The sequence below is a fragment of the Lepus europaeus genome, chromosome 16, assembly GCF_033115175.1.
Source record: "Lepus europaeus isolate LE1 chromosome 16, mLepTim1.pri, whole genome shotgun sequence".
Classification (NCBI taxonomy): Eukaryota; Metazoa; Chordata; class Mammalia; order Lagomorpha; family Leporidae; genus Lepus; species Lepus europaeus.
In genome coordinates, this window is record NC_084842.1 from 58,795,277 (window position 1) to 58,814,156 (window position 18,880).

Below are 18,880 nucleotides of genomic sequence, written 5' to 3' on the forward strand. Positions count from 1 at the left end.
CACCCCCCAAATGGCCGCTATGGCCAGCGCTGCGCCGATCCGAAGCCAGGAGCCAGGTGCTTTTTCCTGGTCTCCCACACGGGTGCAGGCGCCCAAGCACTTGGGCCATCCTCCGTTGCCTTCCCGGGCCACAGCAGAGAGCTAGACTGGAAGAGGAGCAGCTGGGACTAGAACCCGGCGCCCATATGGGATGCTGGTGCCCCAGGTGGAGGATTAGCCAAGTGAGCCACGGTGCCGGCCCCTAGTTCTAGCTTTTTATAGTCAACATATATAAGTATTGTTTACACTCAGAAGAAAATTTATAAAGCAAAATAAATTTCAATTAGAAAAGATCCCGGGGCTGGCGCCGCGGCTCACTAGGCTAATCCTCCGCCTGCGGCGCCAGCACACCAGGTTCTAGTCCCAATGGGGCACCGGATTCTGTCCCGGTTGCCTCTCTTCCAGTCCAGCTCTCTGCTGTGGCCCGGGAGTGCAGTGGAGGATGGCCCAAGTGCTTGGGCCCTGCACCCGCATGGGAGACCAGGAGAAGCACCTGGCTCCTGGCGTCAGATCAGTGCAGTGGAAAAAGGAAGACCTTTCTCTCTGTCTCTCTCACTGTCCACTCTGCCTGTCAAAAAAAAAAAAAAAGAAAAGAAAAGAAAAGAAAAGATCCTGTTTTATAGATGATAAACAGAGGGCCGACACTGCAGTGTTTTGATTAAGCCTCCACCTGCAACACCAGCATCCCATCTGGGTGCCAGTTTGTGTCCCAGGTGCTCCATTTCCAATCCAGCTCCCTGGTAATGGCCTGGGAAAGCAGCAGAAAATGGTACAAGTGCTTGGGCACCTGCATTTACGTAGGAGACCTGGAAGAAGCTCTTGGCTGTGGCCTGGCCCAGCCCCAGCCGTTAGAGCCGTTTGTGGAGTGAACCAGCGGGTGGAAGATTTCTCTCTCTCTCTGTCTCTCCCTCTGCCTCTCTGTATAACTCTGCCTTTCAAATACATCTTTTAAAAAAAAAATGGAAAAGGTGCTGTGTGCTTAAGAGGTCTGGTAAATGCCATCTTAACCATGGAATTTGATGATGCTACTTGGACAACATTAACATCTTTAGTAATGAGGCAAATTGATGTCTTGTACCTCCTGACGTGATACACTGAGAAATACACATGTCCCTGATGTAGAATTCTCTGCAGAAATGGAATCTAATAAAGAAACCTTCAGAGCAACATAGAGCATGAGCCATTCTACAGTCTGCTAGCCTGGACTCTTAAATGTCAGCACCACGGGCTTAGGGGGCTCACTCTGAATTAAAGGAGGCTACAGATAGTTGTCAGCCAGTGTGGGATCTTTGCATGCTTGACGCAGAGGAATGTTGTAACCTATAAAAAGACATTTTTGCAGCATTTAGGGAAATTTGTGAATTCTATGCTAGGTACTATCAATTCTATGTTAGATAATACCGAATTGATGTTACATTTCCTGAGTATCGTAACGATAGTATCATGATGCAGGAGATGCTGGGATGTTTGGGGGTAGGGTGTCAGTGATGTCTTTCTTTTTTCTTTTAAAGATTCATCCATTCACTTGAAAGTCAGGGTCACACAGAGAGAGGAGAAGCAGAGAGAGAGAGAGAGAGAGAGAGAGGTCTTCCACCCACCAGCTTACTGCCCAGATGGCCTCAACAGCTGGAGCTGTGCCGATCCAAAGCCAGAAGCCAGAAGCCAGGAGCCTGGAGCCTCCCCTGGGTCTTCCCATGCAGGTGCAGGGGCCCAAGGACCCAGGCCATCCTCCACCACCCTCCCAGGCCACAACAGAGAGCTGGATCAGAAGTGGAGCAGTTGAGTCTCCAACAGGTGCCCACATGGGATGCCGGCACTACAGGTGGCAGCCTCACTGCCTATGCCACAGCACTGACCCCCTCGATAATGTCTTTAACTTACCAATGGTTCATGAAAGAGAGAGGCTGAGATAAAGCAAGTGTGACGACATGCCAGCAATTGCTCAGTATTGATGAAGGGAATATGTGTATTTGATGTACAAGTTTGAATTTTTCAAAATAAAGAATTGGAGGGGGGCCGGCGCCGCGGCTCACTTGGCTAATCCTCCGCCTGCGGTGCCAGCACCCTGGGTTCTAGTCCCGGTTGGGGCGCCAGATTCTGTCCCGGTTGCTCCTCTTCCAGTCCAGCTCTCTGCTGTGGCCCAGGAAGGCAGTGGAGGATGGCCCAAGTGCTTGGGTCCTGCACCCACATGGGAGACCAGGAAGAAGCACCTGGCTCCTGGCTTCGGATTGGCGTAGCTCTGACCATAGCAGCCATTTGGGGGATGAACCAACGGAAGGAAGACCTTTCTCTCTGTCTCTCTTCCTCACTGTCTAACTCTATCTGTCAAAAAAAAAAAAAAAGAAGAAGAATTGGAGGAGCGGGGCTTGTGATGTGGTGTAGTGGGTGAAGCACCTCTTGCAGTGCCTGGCATCCCATATGGGCACCTGTTCATGTTCCGACTGCTCTACTTCTGATCCAGCTCTCTGCTATTGCCTGAGAAAGCAGTGGAAGATGTCCCAAGGGATTTAGCCCCTGCACCCACGTGGGAGACCTGGAGGAAGCTCCTGGCCCAGCACTAGCTGGTGGGAATGGTAACCAATGGTAAAACCAACAAATGGTAAACTAATGAATGGACAATCTCTTATTTCTCTCTCTCTCTCTCTCTCTCTCTCTCTCTCTCTCTCTCCCTGTCTCTGTAACTCTGCCTTTCAAATAAATAAACCTTTAAAAGAGAATAAGAGTAAAGCAAAGCAGTGAAAATTATAAACCCATTGGCGCTAGCAGGAAACAGATGCTTGTGTCTGCCTCCTGCAGGAGGAGGTAGGAACTGCAGCCAGTTTCTCTGCAGGGGGCTCCCGCCTAAGCTGAGTCACTGTGTTTATGCTGCACGCTCTGACTTCTATCACCTCTGACCCTTCACTTAGAGCTTGTTTACATAGCCACAGAGGTTGAGATTCACAACCTATGAACTTTGCCTGCTCACGGTTTGGACCGTTTTGTCTGGCCCCATCCCTTGTACACCTGGATGCCTTTCCATAGGCAATTGTGTGGTGCTGTGAGGTCCCGTAGCACAGTGGTCCCAAGACAGACCTAGGTCGCCTGGGTGTGTGATGTAGCCTCCCGAAACCTCAGTCCCTTTACCGACCACAAGGGGGTTTTCAGCTGAAGTAGGGATGCTTGGCATCACGGAAGAACTTTAAATTAGTTGTTATTTTGGAAAGAGCATCTGTGATCTGGCGGCCCGAGGACTGCCCTTCATGGGTTGGTGTTGTCCTGGGCAAGTTGATTGGTCTCTTTCCTCTCGTGTAGCGGGAGGCCTCACTGGTGCTGAAAGCTCATCTCCTTTTCTCACCTGGCTCTGAAGGGTGAGGAGCTGCTCTGTGCTCAGGGCTGCTCTTGAAGGCACACAGCAGGCATCAAAGTGTCAAAGAGCTCTGCCCTCGGACAATTTGTGTTCCAGTAGGGGAAGACAGGTGATAAGTAAGAAAAAGTTCAAGTGGTAATACATGGTGGAGAGGGAAAACAAGGCAGGAGAGAGGGATGGGGGTGAGAGGGAGGGGGTTATGATTCTGGAAGTGGAGAGGAGCCTATGGGAGGGCGATGTTCAAGAAAACATCTGAAGGTGGTGACGAATGACACATGTGGGGAGGCTCCACCGGGAAGTCCTGACCCGAATCTACTAATTATTTAAGTAAAGGATGCTTTAAAAAAAAGTGTGCTATTGGCAAAAACCCCAAAAAACATAAAAAAAATTTTCCCTATAATGTTGACACCGTGAACCAATGCCTCACAGGAATGGCTGTGAGAGCCTTCTGGGCCATGCTGCTTGAGAGCAGCCTGTTTGTCTCTTCTCGTGCATGACCGAGTGTGAGTCCTGGCCCACAGAGGGCTCCTGTGAGCATCTGTGCCCTTCTACCTCACTGTCTTTTCTCCAGATAATCACCATGACCGTGTCTCCACTGTCCCTGAGCAAACCAAAGGAAGTCCTGGGTGCTGTGTGCCCTCCTTAGTGGTCAGTGTAGAGCGGCCACTCACCTTAAGAACAGACTCGGTGACGCCCCAGGAGAAGTCACAGGGAAACTGCCCCTGCAGATCTGGGGTGGACTCTCTGAGCGTAAAGCCATTTTCTCCTATGATCTGTTTATAGTAATGCGCCGACGACTTGGGTTTTCTTTCTCTCTGTTCACTGTTGAAGTCCACAAAAAACAGTCCACGGCGGGTGTTGTAAGCGTCCTGCCATTCAAAGCCATCCAGGAGAGACCAGGCAGTGTAGCCAAACACTCGGACTCCATCCAACCTTATTGCTGCACAGAGAAAGGAAACCAGGATGGTCAGAGGTCTCAACACCAGCTCCCGCCAGGGGACTGCCTATTGTGTAACCGGCTTTTTTTTGTTTTTTTTTTCTTGTTGGTCTGTGTGTTCTATCAAACAGAAAATGCAATTATTTTCCACCAAAATGGCACCCCCGCCAACTCCCCTCGCGAGAAGTGACTATCACAGTTAAAGGATCAAACATAAAATATTCTCCAGACTCAGTGTGCAAATTGGGGTCCTGCGGCATGCTTGTTTCTGGAATCCTTCGGGACCAATGCAGATGTCTGCCCAGGACCGAGGGTTTCTCATTTCAGGTTTGGATGGATTCCAGTTTGTGGACAAACTGTCCATTCTAGGAAATGATCGTACAGGGAACAAAATTGGCTCTTAGAATTAACGTCAGCAAATGCGGGTCTAAAAGGAGGGCAAAGAGGCAGAGTGGTGGAGAGCTGGCTGTGCTGAAGACAAGGGGCCCGGGACTTGCAAGGCTTATGGCCTCAGCTTCCTCATTAACAGACAGGACTGGAAAATCGGCCTTCGCAGGAGCGTCCTCACGTTAAAATGCTGGCTCAAGAACTCGTAGTTTAAAAATGAAATATGAAAATCAACGGCAGCAGTGAAAACAAGATCCAAATCATTTTTCTTAAAGCTTTCATTTCCTTGCTTGGCGTGCCTCATTTGTGCCTTTTTGGGGTTTTATCCCTGACATTCTTTTTCCTGGATTTTGGTGGAAAATCCGGACCAAGATACTCTAAGAAGATACGCACATTTCAGCAGGCCTGGTTTCTAACCCTTGTGCTGTAGGGTCCAGAGAAGAGGCAGAGTGGTAAGCCTCAGGAGTAGATGCCATGCTGGCCACGGGGTGGCTTTTGACCCTGGCCCTGTAGGCTGTGTCCTCTGCCCTGGAGGCCCCAAGTGCACGTGGCCTGTGGCTGCCATGGCTTTGTTTCATGCTGCTCCTTTCATGGAATTTGGGGCAGCAGAGTCTTGGTGTCCCTGAGGATTTCTCTGTAGAAGGGGGGATTTTCCTGTGGACTCATGAGTTCTAGAGAGAGCTACAGCACTGGTGAAGGACACACAGAGAATTCCCTTGGCTTCGCATGAAACGGACAGCAGCCCTGTGGAGGACAGAACCATCCCAACTGGAGCTTGTCGGGTGCGCCACTATTTGGGGCAGCCCCCTGTAGATGCCACAGCTTGGGTAATGGGGAAGGGAAGAGGAGATAAGCAGGGGTCAGAGCTCTCCAGTCACATGATTTCAAGATAAGCTTTCAGCATCTTAGGATAAAGTACCACTGTCAGGAAACTTTAAACCTCTCTCTCTGGGGTGGCCGCATGGCATAGCAGGTTAAGCCACCACCTGCGGAGCCAGCATCCCACATGGGATCTGGTTTGAGTCCTGGCTGCTCCACCTCTGATCCAGCTCCCTGCCGATGCGCCTGGGAAAGCAGTGGAGGATGACCCATGTGCTTGGGCCCCTGCACCCACGTGGGAGACCTGGAAGAAGCGCCTGTCTCCTGACTTTGCGGCCACTTGGGGAGTGAACCAGCAGATGGAAGAGCTCTCTGTCTCTTCATAACTCTGCATTTCAAATAAATAAATAAATCTTTTGAAAAAAGCTTTTAAAAACTTGAGCTAGTGCGTCACCAACCTTGAAGAACCTGGTTGAGGAAATTCTTCATCATGTAGATGGCTGTGGTATCTTCTGTTTGCACATAACTGTCTGTGAACCAGCCGTTCTCAGCGATCAGGATTCGAGGGTTGCCATATTCCAGTTTAATCCAGTTCAGCACCTGTCTTAGATTGAGTGACACATTCTGCCCCATTTTAGCCATGGTGTTTAAGGGCTTGAAGTTGTTGGGTCCAAACGAAAAGGCAAAGAAGTCTGCGGTGCCTCGTACCTCGTTCTTCTCTGCTTCTGAGAAAACGCGCAGGACGGAGAGCAGCTTCTTTTTCATCACCTCTGGGTAGTCCCCGTCCCCGTGGATCGGGTTGGCAAACCAGCCCAGCACCGAGACCATGGACTGCTGGCACTTGAGTATGTCCGCGATGCTTTCCGCTCTGTTTGGCTCAATCCAGTGGGATCCCAGCGTGATCGACAGCCAGCCTTTCTGATGTGGGCGGAAATTCCTGTTGTAGTTGTGCCAGACTTTTGAATGAGCCTAATAAGAAAGAACAAAACCATGAACCTTTATTGTCCTGGCAAAGGTTGTAACGTGGCAGGGAGAGGGTCATTGCACAGACAAAAGTAACGAGGCACAGGGGGGACTTGGGGGAAGCTGCCGAGCACCCCGACTGCCCACAAAGGCTGCTCTGTGTTCATTTCTCCAGCCTCAGACTTCTGGTTGGTTGCTGAGGAGTTGGTAAAGGCCCTAGTCCCTAGTGCAGGCTCTGTCTCGCTTCTCTGCTGGCTCCCTTCCTGAGCTCTCCTGGGGCAGGGTGCAGGTGAGATACCAGGTGGATTATAGGATTTCCTCCTCCACTTGAAAAGACACAGAGTGGTGTTCTTTCCTGTTCTACAGAATCTCTCTTTGATCCTCACTCAGAAGTCCAAGACAACGCAGGCTCCACAGCTTGTAAATGAATAATAGAGCCCACCTCCTAGGCTTGTTGTGAGGTTTGTATAAATTAACACGTAAACGGCTCAGAACAGTGCTGAGCCCAGGGAAAACGCCACACAAGCCTTAGCTATTATTACGATGCTTAGCAAAGGTGGCAGGCACTGCCCAAAGTGGAAAAACAATGGGTAGAGTTGAGGTGTAGAGTCAGCTCTCCTGGACTTGAAGCTCAAGTTCTTACTGTGTGGCCTTAGGTGAGACACATAGCTTCTCTGAAATCTCTTGGTATTTTCAGCTGCAGAATGAGGTTCATAATAATAATAATAATGTCCTTTATCAGATTTGGAGCTTATGTATTCATGAAACATGTAGCATAAACCAGAGCGCAGAGTACTAATGGATGTATAGTATTACTCTTCCCAGAGTTTGCATTTCCAACTGAGCTGTCTTGTAACACAGCCTCTTGATGGTTTCCAGTCATTTAACAGGTACTTACTCAGCACTTACTCAATACTTGGCTTGTTTCATCCTGAGAAACTGAAATATATAGCGCAGGAACTTGACCTCAGAAAGTTCCCTATTGGGAAACTCAGACTGAGGTGTGCAGAAGAGACATGTGAGAGAAAGCTGCATGAAATAAGACATTAAGGAGCCAGCGCTGTGGCGCAGCAGGTTAACGCCCTGGCCTGAAGCACCGGCATCCCATATGGGTGCCGGTTTGAGACCTGGCTGCTCCTCTTCCAATCCAGCTCTCTGTTATGGCCTGGGAAAGCAGTAGAGGATGGCCCAAGTCCCTGGGCCCCTGCACCCGCGTGGGAGACCTGGAAGAAGCTCCTGGCTCCTGGCTTTGGATTGGCTCAGCTCCAGCTGTTGCAGCCAATTGGAGAGTGAACCATCAGATGGAAGATCTCCCTCCCTCCCACCCTCCATCTCTCTGCCATTCCTCTGTGTAACTATGACTTTCAAATAAATAAATAAATCTAAAAAAAAAAAAGAAATAAGACATCAAATGAAAAAATAACTCAAAGTCAGAGGGCCTGGTTAAGCAAAGAATTATGAGCCTTAGTCGAAGCAGGGGTGAACCCTAAGGACTCCAATGAAGAAATTTAGGCCAAGGTCACTTGTCTGTCCCAGCCGTCACGGACTTGTGACATAGCCACCGTGCTTCCCCTCGTAGTGGATTTCCTTGTCTCATCATGTCTCCCCCTAGGTTTCTCAGTCTCCCCTCTATCTGAGCTTTTTTTTTTTTTTTTTTTTTCAATTTTTTTAGTGTGTTCACTTTATTTTTAAAAAAGATTTATTTATTTATGTGAAAGGCAGAGTTATAGAGAGGCAGCAACAGAGAGAGAGAAAGAGAGGTCTTCCATCCACCAGTTCACTCCTCAGAGAGCTGCAATGGCCAGGGCTGGGCCAGGAGCCAGGAGCTTCTTCCAGGTCTCCCACGTGGGTGAAGGGGCCCAAGGACTTGGGCCATCTTCTGCTGCTTTCCTAGCCCAAAGCAAAGAGCTGGATTGCTGCAAATGGGGAGTGAGTTCCAGGGTGGCCTGCTGAGTTCTTTAGGACTACGTTCATCACAGGGGTTTTGGAAGAGGGACATTTTTACACCAGGTGGAAAATGTGTCATTGTGTTAACTTGACTCCCCTGAATGACCTATTAGTGAGCTAGTCACCAATATTTTGGTCACCAGGCAAATCAAGCCTGCAAGAAAGGTCAGTATGCAAAATACCATGTGTTATTGTCTAAATCCACTCAAATTATTTGTTTTCAATTTAACTCGGAACCTCAGTATGAGATGGAATATGGAAGCATCTCCAACAAGACCAAGCTGCAGTCTCTTTTTTGAGGTTTAAATTTCGCCCAGAATTCCTGAAACATGGAATAGCCCACAGGAGGCTGCAGCAAAGCCAGAGCTGCCATGAGCATGCGGATCCGGCGCGGGGACATTTTAGTACTTCCCCTGCTCTTCAGTTTGTGTAATCCGCATGCAACAATTGCAGCAAAACCCGCCATTCCCATAGGGATGAATGGTGCCTCTTTAGCTTTTTGGATAAGTTTGGATCCCTGACCTTCATCAAATGAATCTGTATTGGTTGACACACTGATTGCTTGAAGAATCTTCCGATAGTGAGAAATCTCCCAACCCCACTGGCTTCTCTAGTTGAATATCTCCAAAACAAATGCACAAACCTTAATTATCTTTTTTTTTTTAAAGATTTATTTATTTGAAAGGCAGTGTTAGAGAGAGGCAAGGTAGAGAGAGAGAGAGGTCTTTCATCCACTGGTTCACTTCCCCAGATGGCTGCAATGGCAAGAGCTGTGCTGATCCAAAGCCAGGAGCCAGGAGCTTCCTGGACCATCTTCCACTGCTTTCCCAGGCCATAGCAGAGAGCTGGATCAGAAGTGGAGCAGCCGGGACTCGAACCGACACCCATAAGGGATGCTGGCACTGCAGGCAGCAGTTTTACCAACTACACCACAATGCCAGCCCCAAGCCTTAATTATCTTTAACCAACAGAGTTTGCTTTCAGTTCTATTCCTTTTTTTCCCCCCCACTAGAAAATGTTTTGTATCAGAATGAACTGACTTGAAGCTGCCTTTTTGTAGGTGAAAAGCAAGCAAACGTGGGCAATGAATGCAGACCCGAGAGACACCAAAAATGTTCCATGAATCCTGTCTGGGTGGAGCAGGTAGGCATTGATGATAGGGGTGAGGATTCCAAAACTGGTGCTGCCCGGCTGTGTGCAGGAAAAGCTCACGTAACGCCTTCCCTGCAGGGCTCGGAGGAGCAGACTCCTGGAGGCATTGCCGTTACCCGCCTGTCCCTGCTGCTTTTCCCTCGAAGGGTCTGGAATCACTGAGCGCCCACATGTTCCCCAGGCTCCTTAGCAGTGCTTTCCTCCCAGAGAAGTGCTCTACCAGGGCCTCTTGCCTTGCCCCAGCCGGAGTACAGCTGCGGAAAGGAATCACAGAGCAGCCCCAGGCAGCTTCTGCCTTAAATGGTCCCAGCCACCCATTCTGGAATTTTCCGGGACTAGACTCTCCGGTGGAAAGTCTCGGGAGCTGCTTTTCCTCCTTCTGATTCAAAACAAAAGCAATTGTGCATTACGGGGATTCAAAGTGGGGGGGGGGCACTCTTTGCTTTATTCTAGGGGTCTCTTCATCCCCTGGGAGCCTGTTGCTCCTATCTGTAGAAGACACAGCGATCGGCACCTCTTGTCAAGGCTGTTGGATGCCCCTGATGTGGGACTGGGAAAGCACTGAGCACCTGTAAGATTCTGAGCCATGACCTAGCCGCTTTGCAAATGTGACACCATCAGACACTAAAGGGAGAGTGAGATGGCTTCAGGGTAAATGTATTAACCCAGTCCTAATGGGAATTCATTAATCCCACAGGCAGGGGGCCAGGGGGCTGGGAGGAGGCATCTTCAGAATAGATGTTCTATTGCATATTTCTATGATTATTGAGAGAGAACCCAAATGGTGATAAACTCTTGGTGATGTCAGCCTTTGAATGTGAACTGGTGGTATCTTAGAAGACAACAGGTATGACTCTGCAATACTTCTCAAGTCTTCGGATTACACACATGCGGGCATTGTCACACCCCAAGGTGACCTTCATGTTCCACTGTGTCTCTGTCACCTTTGCTGCTGTTTGCCTAGGCTATCAAGGTATCTAGGGTTATCTTTGCTCTGAGCTGAAGAAAGCCTCTCCATTCTCACGTAGGGAATGTGGGGGAGGTTGTCTGTACAGCACTCATGGTTACAGCTCGACATCAATCTTGACGAAACAGCGCTATCTCTGGGCGTTCTTTGGTCTGATGCTCATAAAGGATGCCTGGTGAGAAAAAACTAAAGTGGACTTGGTAAGGCAATGCAACCCGGGCCCTGCCACCTTGCACAACAGCCATTCTCCCACTTTCCAGGGTTACCCTCTGCCTTGTACAAGGCCATCTAACCTTTGGAATGATTGATTTAAGGGAGCTTCAACCTTTGTTCCTTAGATTCCATAGCTTAAAGGGGAAATGAGCTGCTTTTTCGTATTGAGCTGGCTATCAGGGCCTTATGTCATTGAGAGACAGCCAGGGGCCTAGTAGCCCATTCTCTTCCCCCTCCAGTCTAACATGGCTGCTCCCTTTGATGCCCTTGGAAATGCAGACTCAGATAAATTCTAGTTCATGATAGGAAGCAAATAAGATAGCAGGCACAACTTTCAAAACAGAGATGGAGGGCCGGCGCCGTGGCTCAACAGGCTAATCCTCCGCCTTGCGACGCCGGCACACCGGGTTCTAGTCCTGGTCGGGGCACCGGATTCTATCCCGGTTGCCCCTCTTCCAGGCCAGCTCTCTGCTATAGCCCAGGAGTACAGTGGAGGATGGCCCAAGTGCTTGGGCCCTGCACCCCATGGGACCATGGGAAACCAGGAGAAGCACCTGGCTCCTGCCTTGGGATCAGTGCGGTGCGCCGGCCACAGCGCGCTGGCCGCGGCAGCCATTGGAGGGTGAACCAACGGCAAAGGAAGACCTTTCTCTCTGTCTCTCTCTCTCTCACTGTCCACTCTGCCTGTAAAAAAAAAAAAAAAAATAGAGATGGAGACAGGGTTAGAGGTCAGGAAGACACGGCTGGCCGCCAGTGGGAAGGATGGGTTGAAGACAGGTGAACAAACCTAATGCATCATACAGGGGTCTTGGATGACCTGCAGCCATTGTTAAGATTTCTGAACTGGCCATTGCTCTAACCACGTAATATCTTCATGTGAACTGTAAAGTTGACTGTTGAAGCTCTTTAACAAAGTAGTGAATAAAAGGTGGAAGAGAATTTATTTAATAACTCACAACCTTAATGAAATATTTTCAAATTTCTGCATTCCCCACCAACCTTCCCAAATAACATTTTCTAGCTACAATCAAGTGGTTTTCATGTTGTTTTTAGTCTTCATACTGATCCTGACAGTATCGCACAGCACCAACTTGACGAAATATGACGTTCTTAATCATCTCTCTCTTTTCTAGAAATGAGCTTTTTTTCTTCTTTCTTTTTTTTCCACCTGTCATAAATAGTGTTGCAACAGCTAACTTTGGACATATAGTTTTAAATTTATTTGAATTGTTTCCTTTCTTTTATTCCAGAAACAGACCGTGTTGTTTTCAATATTCCCAGATTTGTACTGTGATGTGAGTCTTCTTAGACATCACACAGTTCTATTGGCAGGTTAATGGCCTTGGAGAACAACATCAAGGTGCTACTCACCCACATGGCCCTAGAGGGGAATGCCACTGGCTTCCAGCACAGGACACCTAGGTTCTGACACTGGCTCTGCCCTCTTGGACAAATCATTTTCCTCCTGAGAACTCAGTTCCCTCCTTCACTCTACTGAGCTAAAAATTAAACACCCGGATAACTGTGGTGAAGATGGAAAGAAACAATACAACAGTAATTTGAAAAGCATGTGGTAAGATGGAAAAATTAAAATACAAGCTTATTTTGGTGCAAAAAAACCTTTGAAATGCATGCATGTTTGCTCCATCGTGTGCATTTTCCAGGAACTCTCTGGTCTTCGCATGTGAAGACCCCATGGAAACCACACACATGTTGATGTGAAGTGCTTTGAAAGAGAAAGCAGAAGATAATTTAACTTGCTGTGCAAATGAGGGTAAAAGTCTGTGTGGGCATGAAGGGTGTTTGGCAGGTAGCTCCGAAGCCTTGACTGCTCCAGTGTCCTGGTTACATATGTTTGTCTTCATTGATTATTTGCAGGTGATTGAGTTGTATTCCTTGTCTTTTCAGGCTGGGATTAATTTCAGTTTGATTCATGTTGTAGCCACATAGCACTTTTTTGTGTTAGTTCAAGTTTTATGCTGGTTACAATACTGTTCTTTCAGATTAGCCTCACACCCCACAAGTATTTATTGGGTGTTTAAGGTATGCAGTTTCTACAAATCATGGAACTACTGCTTCCTTAAAAGGTTTTCTGGGACTGTTGTTATGGAAACAACTTTACCTTCATTATTCTTAGCGGAGAATTTAAATATTCACAAAAGTTACCACCTTTTATAAAGAAACTATTTACCCATCCCATTGTTAGTGGTCCAATGTTCATGTTTTCTCTGAACTCAGTAATTACACTTTAATAAGTTTTTCTCCTATTTTCAAGTCGTTCTAATAAGCCATTGATTTCTTTCTATTTGTGTTGTTTCAAGATTTCCCTATAAGAATCATGTAAAAACTCACCTCTAACATATTTGTCCCTTCGAAACAAGGGTTCTTTTAGTATAGAATTCTAAATTCATTTGTAATATTACCAAATTAAACTAACGGCTAAGCCAGAATCTACACCTGGTGATCCAAAGGACTAAAGGTCTGGAATATAGTTTGTAATTAAATTAAACAGACCATCTGTGGGTTTCCCTGTGGTAGACGCGAGGTTCGAAGAAATCAATGTTGGTAAATAGCTGAGTTACCCAAGTTCTTTTGCCTGAGGACAACTTTGTAGAAGTTGGAATGATGTTTTGAGCTCTATGTTATTATCTTAACAACAGTGGTCCTGGTTATAATTTTTCCATGCAAAAGGACCATACCTCAGGGTGTAACTGAAGCTCAAATGCCTGGCTCGTGACTGGAAACCTTTGCCCAGGATTCAGGAAGATTCTTTAGAGTTAAAGGTGGTCAATGTAGGAACCACCTGGCCATTGCAAAGCCCCCACTATTTTTTTTTAAAAATATTTTATTTATTTATTTATTGAGAGGTAGAGTTACAGACAGTGAGAGGGAGAAACAGAGAGAAAGGTCTTCCTCCCATTGGTTCACCCCCGAAATGCCACAACAGTCGGAACTGATCTGAAGCCAGGAGCCAGGTGCTTCTTCCTGGTCTGCAATGTGGGTGCATGGGCCCAAGGACTTGGGCCATCCTCTACTGCTTACCAGGCCACAGCAGAGAGCTGGACTGGAAGTAGAGCAGCGGGGACTAGAATTGGCGCACATATGAGATGCCAGCACCACAGGTGGAGGATTAACCTACTGCACCACAGCGCCAGCCCCGCCCCCACTATTTTAAAATGGAGACCTATACTTTCAGGGCCTACAGCAAAGGCAGAGTTACCACTGGCCTAATGGCGCTTAAGCTTCGGGCTCCTCACTGGCCCACGACCTCACTGAATGGTTTGGGCAGTCTGGGGAGCAAAGTTGCTGTTGGAAGCATTGCTAGGTAAGCATTTCTAGCAAATTCATTAAAAGGGCCGTAGGAATCTGAATCTCAAAGGCTGTAGTAATTTTTTGTGATATTTTCCTCATTCTAAATCTTTGCATTTGTGTCAACTTCTGCATTCATAAGTTTGTATGTTTTTCCTTAAAGAGGGCCTCCAGATTTTAGAAGCTTCAGGTCCACAAACTGTAGATCCACTCCTGGCCTGTGAGCTTTTTATTTGACAGACAGACAGGGAGAAGAGAAAGCTCCCATCCGTTTGTTCACTCCCCAAATGCCTGCAAAGGCTGAGCCTGGGGCTTGGCTGGAGCCAAGTCAGGGCCGAATACAGGAGCCAGGAACTCACCTGCCATATGGGTGGCAGGGACCCAATTACTTGAGCCATCACCACTGCCTCCCAGGGTCCCCTTAGCAGGAAGCTGGAGTCAGGAGCTGGAGCTGCGCATCAAACCCAAGGAGTCCGATGTGGCCTGAGGGCATCCCAACTGGCATCAACTGCTAGGCCAAACACCTGTCCACTTAGGAACTTCTTGAGTGCGGGGGCAGTGTCTTCTTTGCTCACAGGGAAGGGAAGGGCCTGGTGCTGAACGAATGGCCTCGATGGATCAGCCAGTTGGTTGGCCACCTGCTAGACAGTGTCGGCAGTACAGTTTTAGCAAGCAGGCTTTATTTTCCCCATTTTAGAGAAGACACTGAAGTTTACAGAGGCCAGAGAGTGGCAGAGCTAGGAATGGAATCTAGGCCTTTCCAATCACTTGACAGTACCATCCCGCTTTCTCAGTGTCCTGCCATTTCTCATTTTGAAACTGTTGGAGAAAGGCCATTTGACATGAGCCCCAAGTTACTGTTGTAAAATTATATTTTCTTTCTGCTGTACTTGGTTATTAAAAGATCTAGAGTCCTAGAAGGAGAGTACTTTCAAAAAATGTATTTGAAAGGCAGAACAATAAAGAGAGAGAAAGAAAGAAATCTTCCATTTGCTGGTTCACTTCTCAAAAGTCTGCAAGAGCCAGGGCTGGACCAAGATGAAGCCAGAAGTCAGAAACTCAATCCAGGTCTCCCATGTGGGTGGCAGGGACTCAAGTGTTTAAGCCATCCTCTGCTGCTTCCCAGGGCATGCATTTGTAGGACGCTGGGTTAGAGGTGGGACTTGAACCCAGGGACTCTGATACAGATGCAGATGGCCCAAGCAGTGGCTTAACCTGTTGGGCCACAATGCCTACCGCCTTATCCCACTTTTAAATACTGAGAGAAAAATATCCACACATGAATGGAATTCCAAATCACCTGGAAAGGTCATGGAAGACCTGCTAGCACATTGGGATGTTTTGAAAACCATTGTATTTGTCCAACTGTCTAATACAGCATGTAGCATTTTTGTTTGATTTTTTGTGCCTCTTTTTTTCTAACCAGTAGCGTTGGGATTAGATATTTTCCTCAGTGCTGTCAGAGACTATCTCCTAGGTACCACCCCTACACTCGACTCTCTTCCCTTGAGGATGGTGATCTTCACTCCAAGGCCAGTGTCAGACTGAAAAGGCAGAGGCACAGTGCCCCCATAGTATTTAGGGCAGCACCACCTTCAAGTAATAGTTATATGGATCTTAGAGAGGAGAGACTTTCATGACTAAATACAAAATAGTGGTGGTTAAATTCAGAACCATTGAAATTCAATGATCTAAACAGTAAGAACTAACATGGGGGCTGGTGCTGTAGCGAAGAAGTTAAAGCCACCACCTGCAGCACCGGTATCCCATATAAGTGCCGGTTTGAGTTCCGGCTGCTCCACTTCTGATCCAGCTCCCTGCTAATGTGCCTGGGAAAGCAGTGGAAGATGGGCCAACTGCTTAGGCTCCTGCACCCACATGAGAGACCAGAAGATGGGATTCTGGGTTTGTGGGTGGCGGCTTTACCTGCTATGCCAGACGCTGGCCCCTTCATTCCCACTTCAGAGATGAGGAAGCTGAGGGGGTGGACAGATTAGGGAACATGTCCAATTTCAGGAGGGGGATTATACCCAAGCTGCATTGCTCCTCAGTCTGTGCTCTTGCCTGCCAATCAGAAGTAAATGATGGACCTCAGAGGTTATTTTGTCCAATGGGACAACAATTTCCATTATAGATGGAAAGGCTGAACCCCGCACCCCCACTCCACAAAGTGAGTTGCTCAAGGTATCAAGAGATGGCAAAGATGGAGTTAGAGTTAAGTCCTTCAGGGACTTAGTATATTAGTCATTTCTAGGATATTATGTAAATTAAGTTACATGCCTTTGAAACACCCTTTCACCCCTTAGATCTGAGGTGATTGAACACACTGTGAAAGTACAAGGGATGTGGAACAGACGCCCCAAAACAGTGAACAGTGGCCTGAGGAAGCCTCTAAGAAGCACTTAGGAGGCATTGGAGGTTTTGATTGTCCTTTTACCCCACCACACCAGCTGGAGCGCCACCCCAGTACTGAGCAGGTGGACAATTCATCAGCATGACTTTCTGTTCTGTTGCGTATTTTCTTTTTCTTTTTTTTTAATTTTAATTTTTAATTTTTAATTTTTTTATTTGGTAGGCAGAGTGGATAGTGAGAGAGAGAGACAGAGAGAAAGGTCTTCCTTTTTGCCGTTGGTTCACCCTCCAATGGCCGCTGCGGCCGGCGCATCGTGCTGATCCGAAGCCAGGAGCCAGGTGCTTCTCCTGGTCTCCCATGCAGGTGCAGGGCCCAAGGACTTGGGCCATCCTCCACTGCCTTCCCGGGCCATAGCAGAGAGCTGGCCTGGAAGAAGGGCAACCGGGACAGAATCCGGCGCCCTAACCGGGACTAGAACCCGGTGTGCCGGTGCCGCAAGGCGGAGGATTAGCCTGTTAAGCCACGGCGCCGGCCTGCATATTTTCCTTATAGAACATTATACAGGTTAGCCAAAACTGTTTAGATAAATTTTCTATTATTATTATTTATACATAAATATATAGATAAATTATGTATTATTAGGCAAGAGGGGAGAAAGAGAGAGAAGGAGAGGGAGCGAGACTGTAGACATATGTAGACGGTTTCCATCTGCAACAGCCAGAACTGGGCCAGGCCGTACCAGGAGCAGGAAGTTAGTCCAGGTCTCTCCTATGGATGACAGGCACCCAACCACTTGAGCCATCACCTGCTGCCTCCCAGGGCGCACATCAGCAGGAGCAGAGCCAGGACTCAGACCTGAGCCACTCTGCTAGGAGAGATGTAAGCATCCCTGCTGGTGGGTTTAACTGCTAGGCCAAATGCCTGCCTCAGGAAATCATTTTTATTTTTCTAAGTTTCCTTCAATCTCTGGTGATTATTATTATTATTATTATTGGCAGGCAGAGTGGACAGTGAGAGAGAGAGACAGAGAGAGAGGTCTTCCTTTGCCGTTGGTTCACCCTCCAATGGCCGCTGCGGCTGGCGTGCTGCGGCCAGCACACCGCGCTGATCAGAAGCCAGGAGCCAGGTGCTTCTGGTCTCCCATGGGGTGCAGGGCCCAAGGACCTGGGCCATCCTCCACTGCACTCCCTGGCCACAGCAGAGAGCTGGCCTGGAAGAGGGGCAACTGGGATAGAATCCGGTGCCCCGACCCGGACTAGAACCCGGTGTGCCGGTGCCGCAGGCAGAGGATTAGCCTATCGAGCCGCGGCGCCGGCCTCTGGTTATTATTTTATCTCTTTTTTCACTCTTCACCCATTTACTTTGATTATTTACTTAAAACCAAGTCTGGAAACATTTAACTAAGAAATAAAGCACCACAGCAGACATTTATAAAAAAAGGTGAGCATGATAGTTTCTGCCTTGGAGATGCTCTGTGAGCTCTGTGCACAGAAGTAAGCAGGCCTGGCAGTTAAGATGCCTGCATTCCATACCGTAATGCCAGGGTCTGATGCCTGGCTCTGGCTCCTGACTCCAGCTCCCTGCTGATGCAGACCCTGGGAGGCAGCAGTGGTGGCTCAGATGATTGGTTCCTGCCACCCACATGGGAGACCCAGACTGAGTTCCAGCCCAGCCCTGGCCATTGCTGGCATTTGGGAAGTGAACAGGGCTTGGGAGCCCCCACCTTCCTCTCTCTCTCTGGCTTTCTGCCTCTCAAATAAATAAAAATTAAAATAAAAATAACCTCCTTTATATTTTGCTTAATCAGAAATATCCCAAATGAACTGTAATAATACAATTAAAATTTTGTGAAAGTATTACGTGTGTGTTTATGTATACATAGAAGATTGAACATTGAATAAGCTGCTGTTAGTAGTTCTAGGGCATGGGACCAGGGCGTAAGGAAAGACACCTTTCATTTTTAGCTTAATGTTCTTCTGTATCGTTTGAATGTTTTGTGATAAAAATGCATTATTTTGTGATTTAAAAGTCAAGAGAATTGGTTGAAAGCGAATTTTCAGCAGTGACTTTTTGTCCCATGCTATCACTCTTCAGTTTCCCTCAAATACTAGAAATCCCAAAGGGAAAAATAGGAACTTGACTATAAAAATTAGTTACTTGGACTCCAATCTGTATTAAAGGATTTTTTTTTCTCAGTGATATGCTGCTGTTCAAACCAAGGTGAAAGGAGGAAGCACACAAAAGAAGAGCTGCTGCCGGTTACCCCCAGCCCTTGCTCTCAGACTCAGTCACATAACCTCCGACAGAACAGCGAGAAGAACCCGGCAATGAAAGCCCTCAGATGCTGAAAGATCCTAGCTTTTATCAGCCTCAGGATTCCTCCAAAACGTTTTCAAGTAACATCACTAGGTCACCAAGGACTTCTTCAATTCTGTGAGTCACTCTTTA

At 47.7% G+C, this 18,880-nt stretch overlaps 1 protein-coding gene across 1 annotated transcript in view; it reads right to left on the reverse strand.

The window, feature by feature from the left end:
* The window catches only part of KLB (klotho beta), a 40,119-nt gene that overhangs the window by 7,985 nt on the left and 13,254 nt on the right, over nt 1-18,880 (reverse strand). Inside the window, exons 2-3 of the mRNA XM_062213485.1 lie at nt 5,987-6,497; nt 4,057-4,325 (exon numbers count right to left, since the gene is read on the reverse strand). Coding sequence (XP_062069469.1) covers nt 4,057-4,325; nt 5,987-6,497 — 780 coding nt within the window. The remainder of the gene's footprint in view (nt 1-4,056; nt 4,326-5,986; nt 6,498-18,880) is intronic.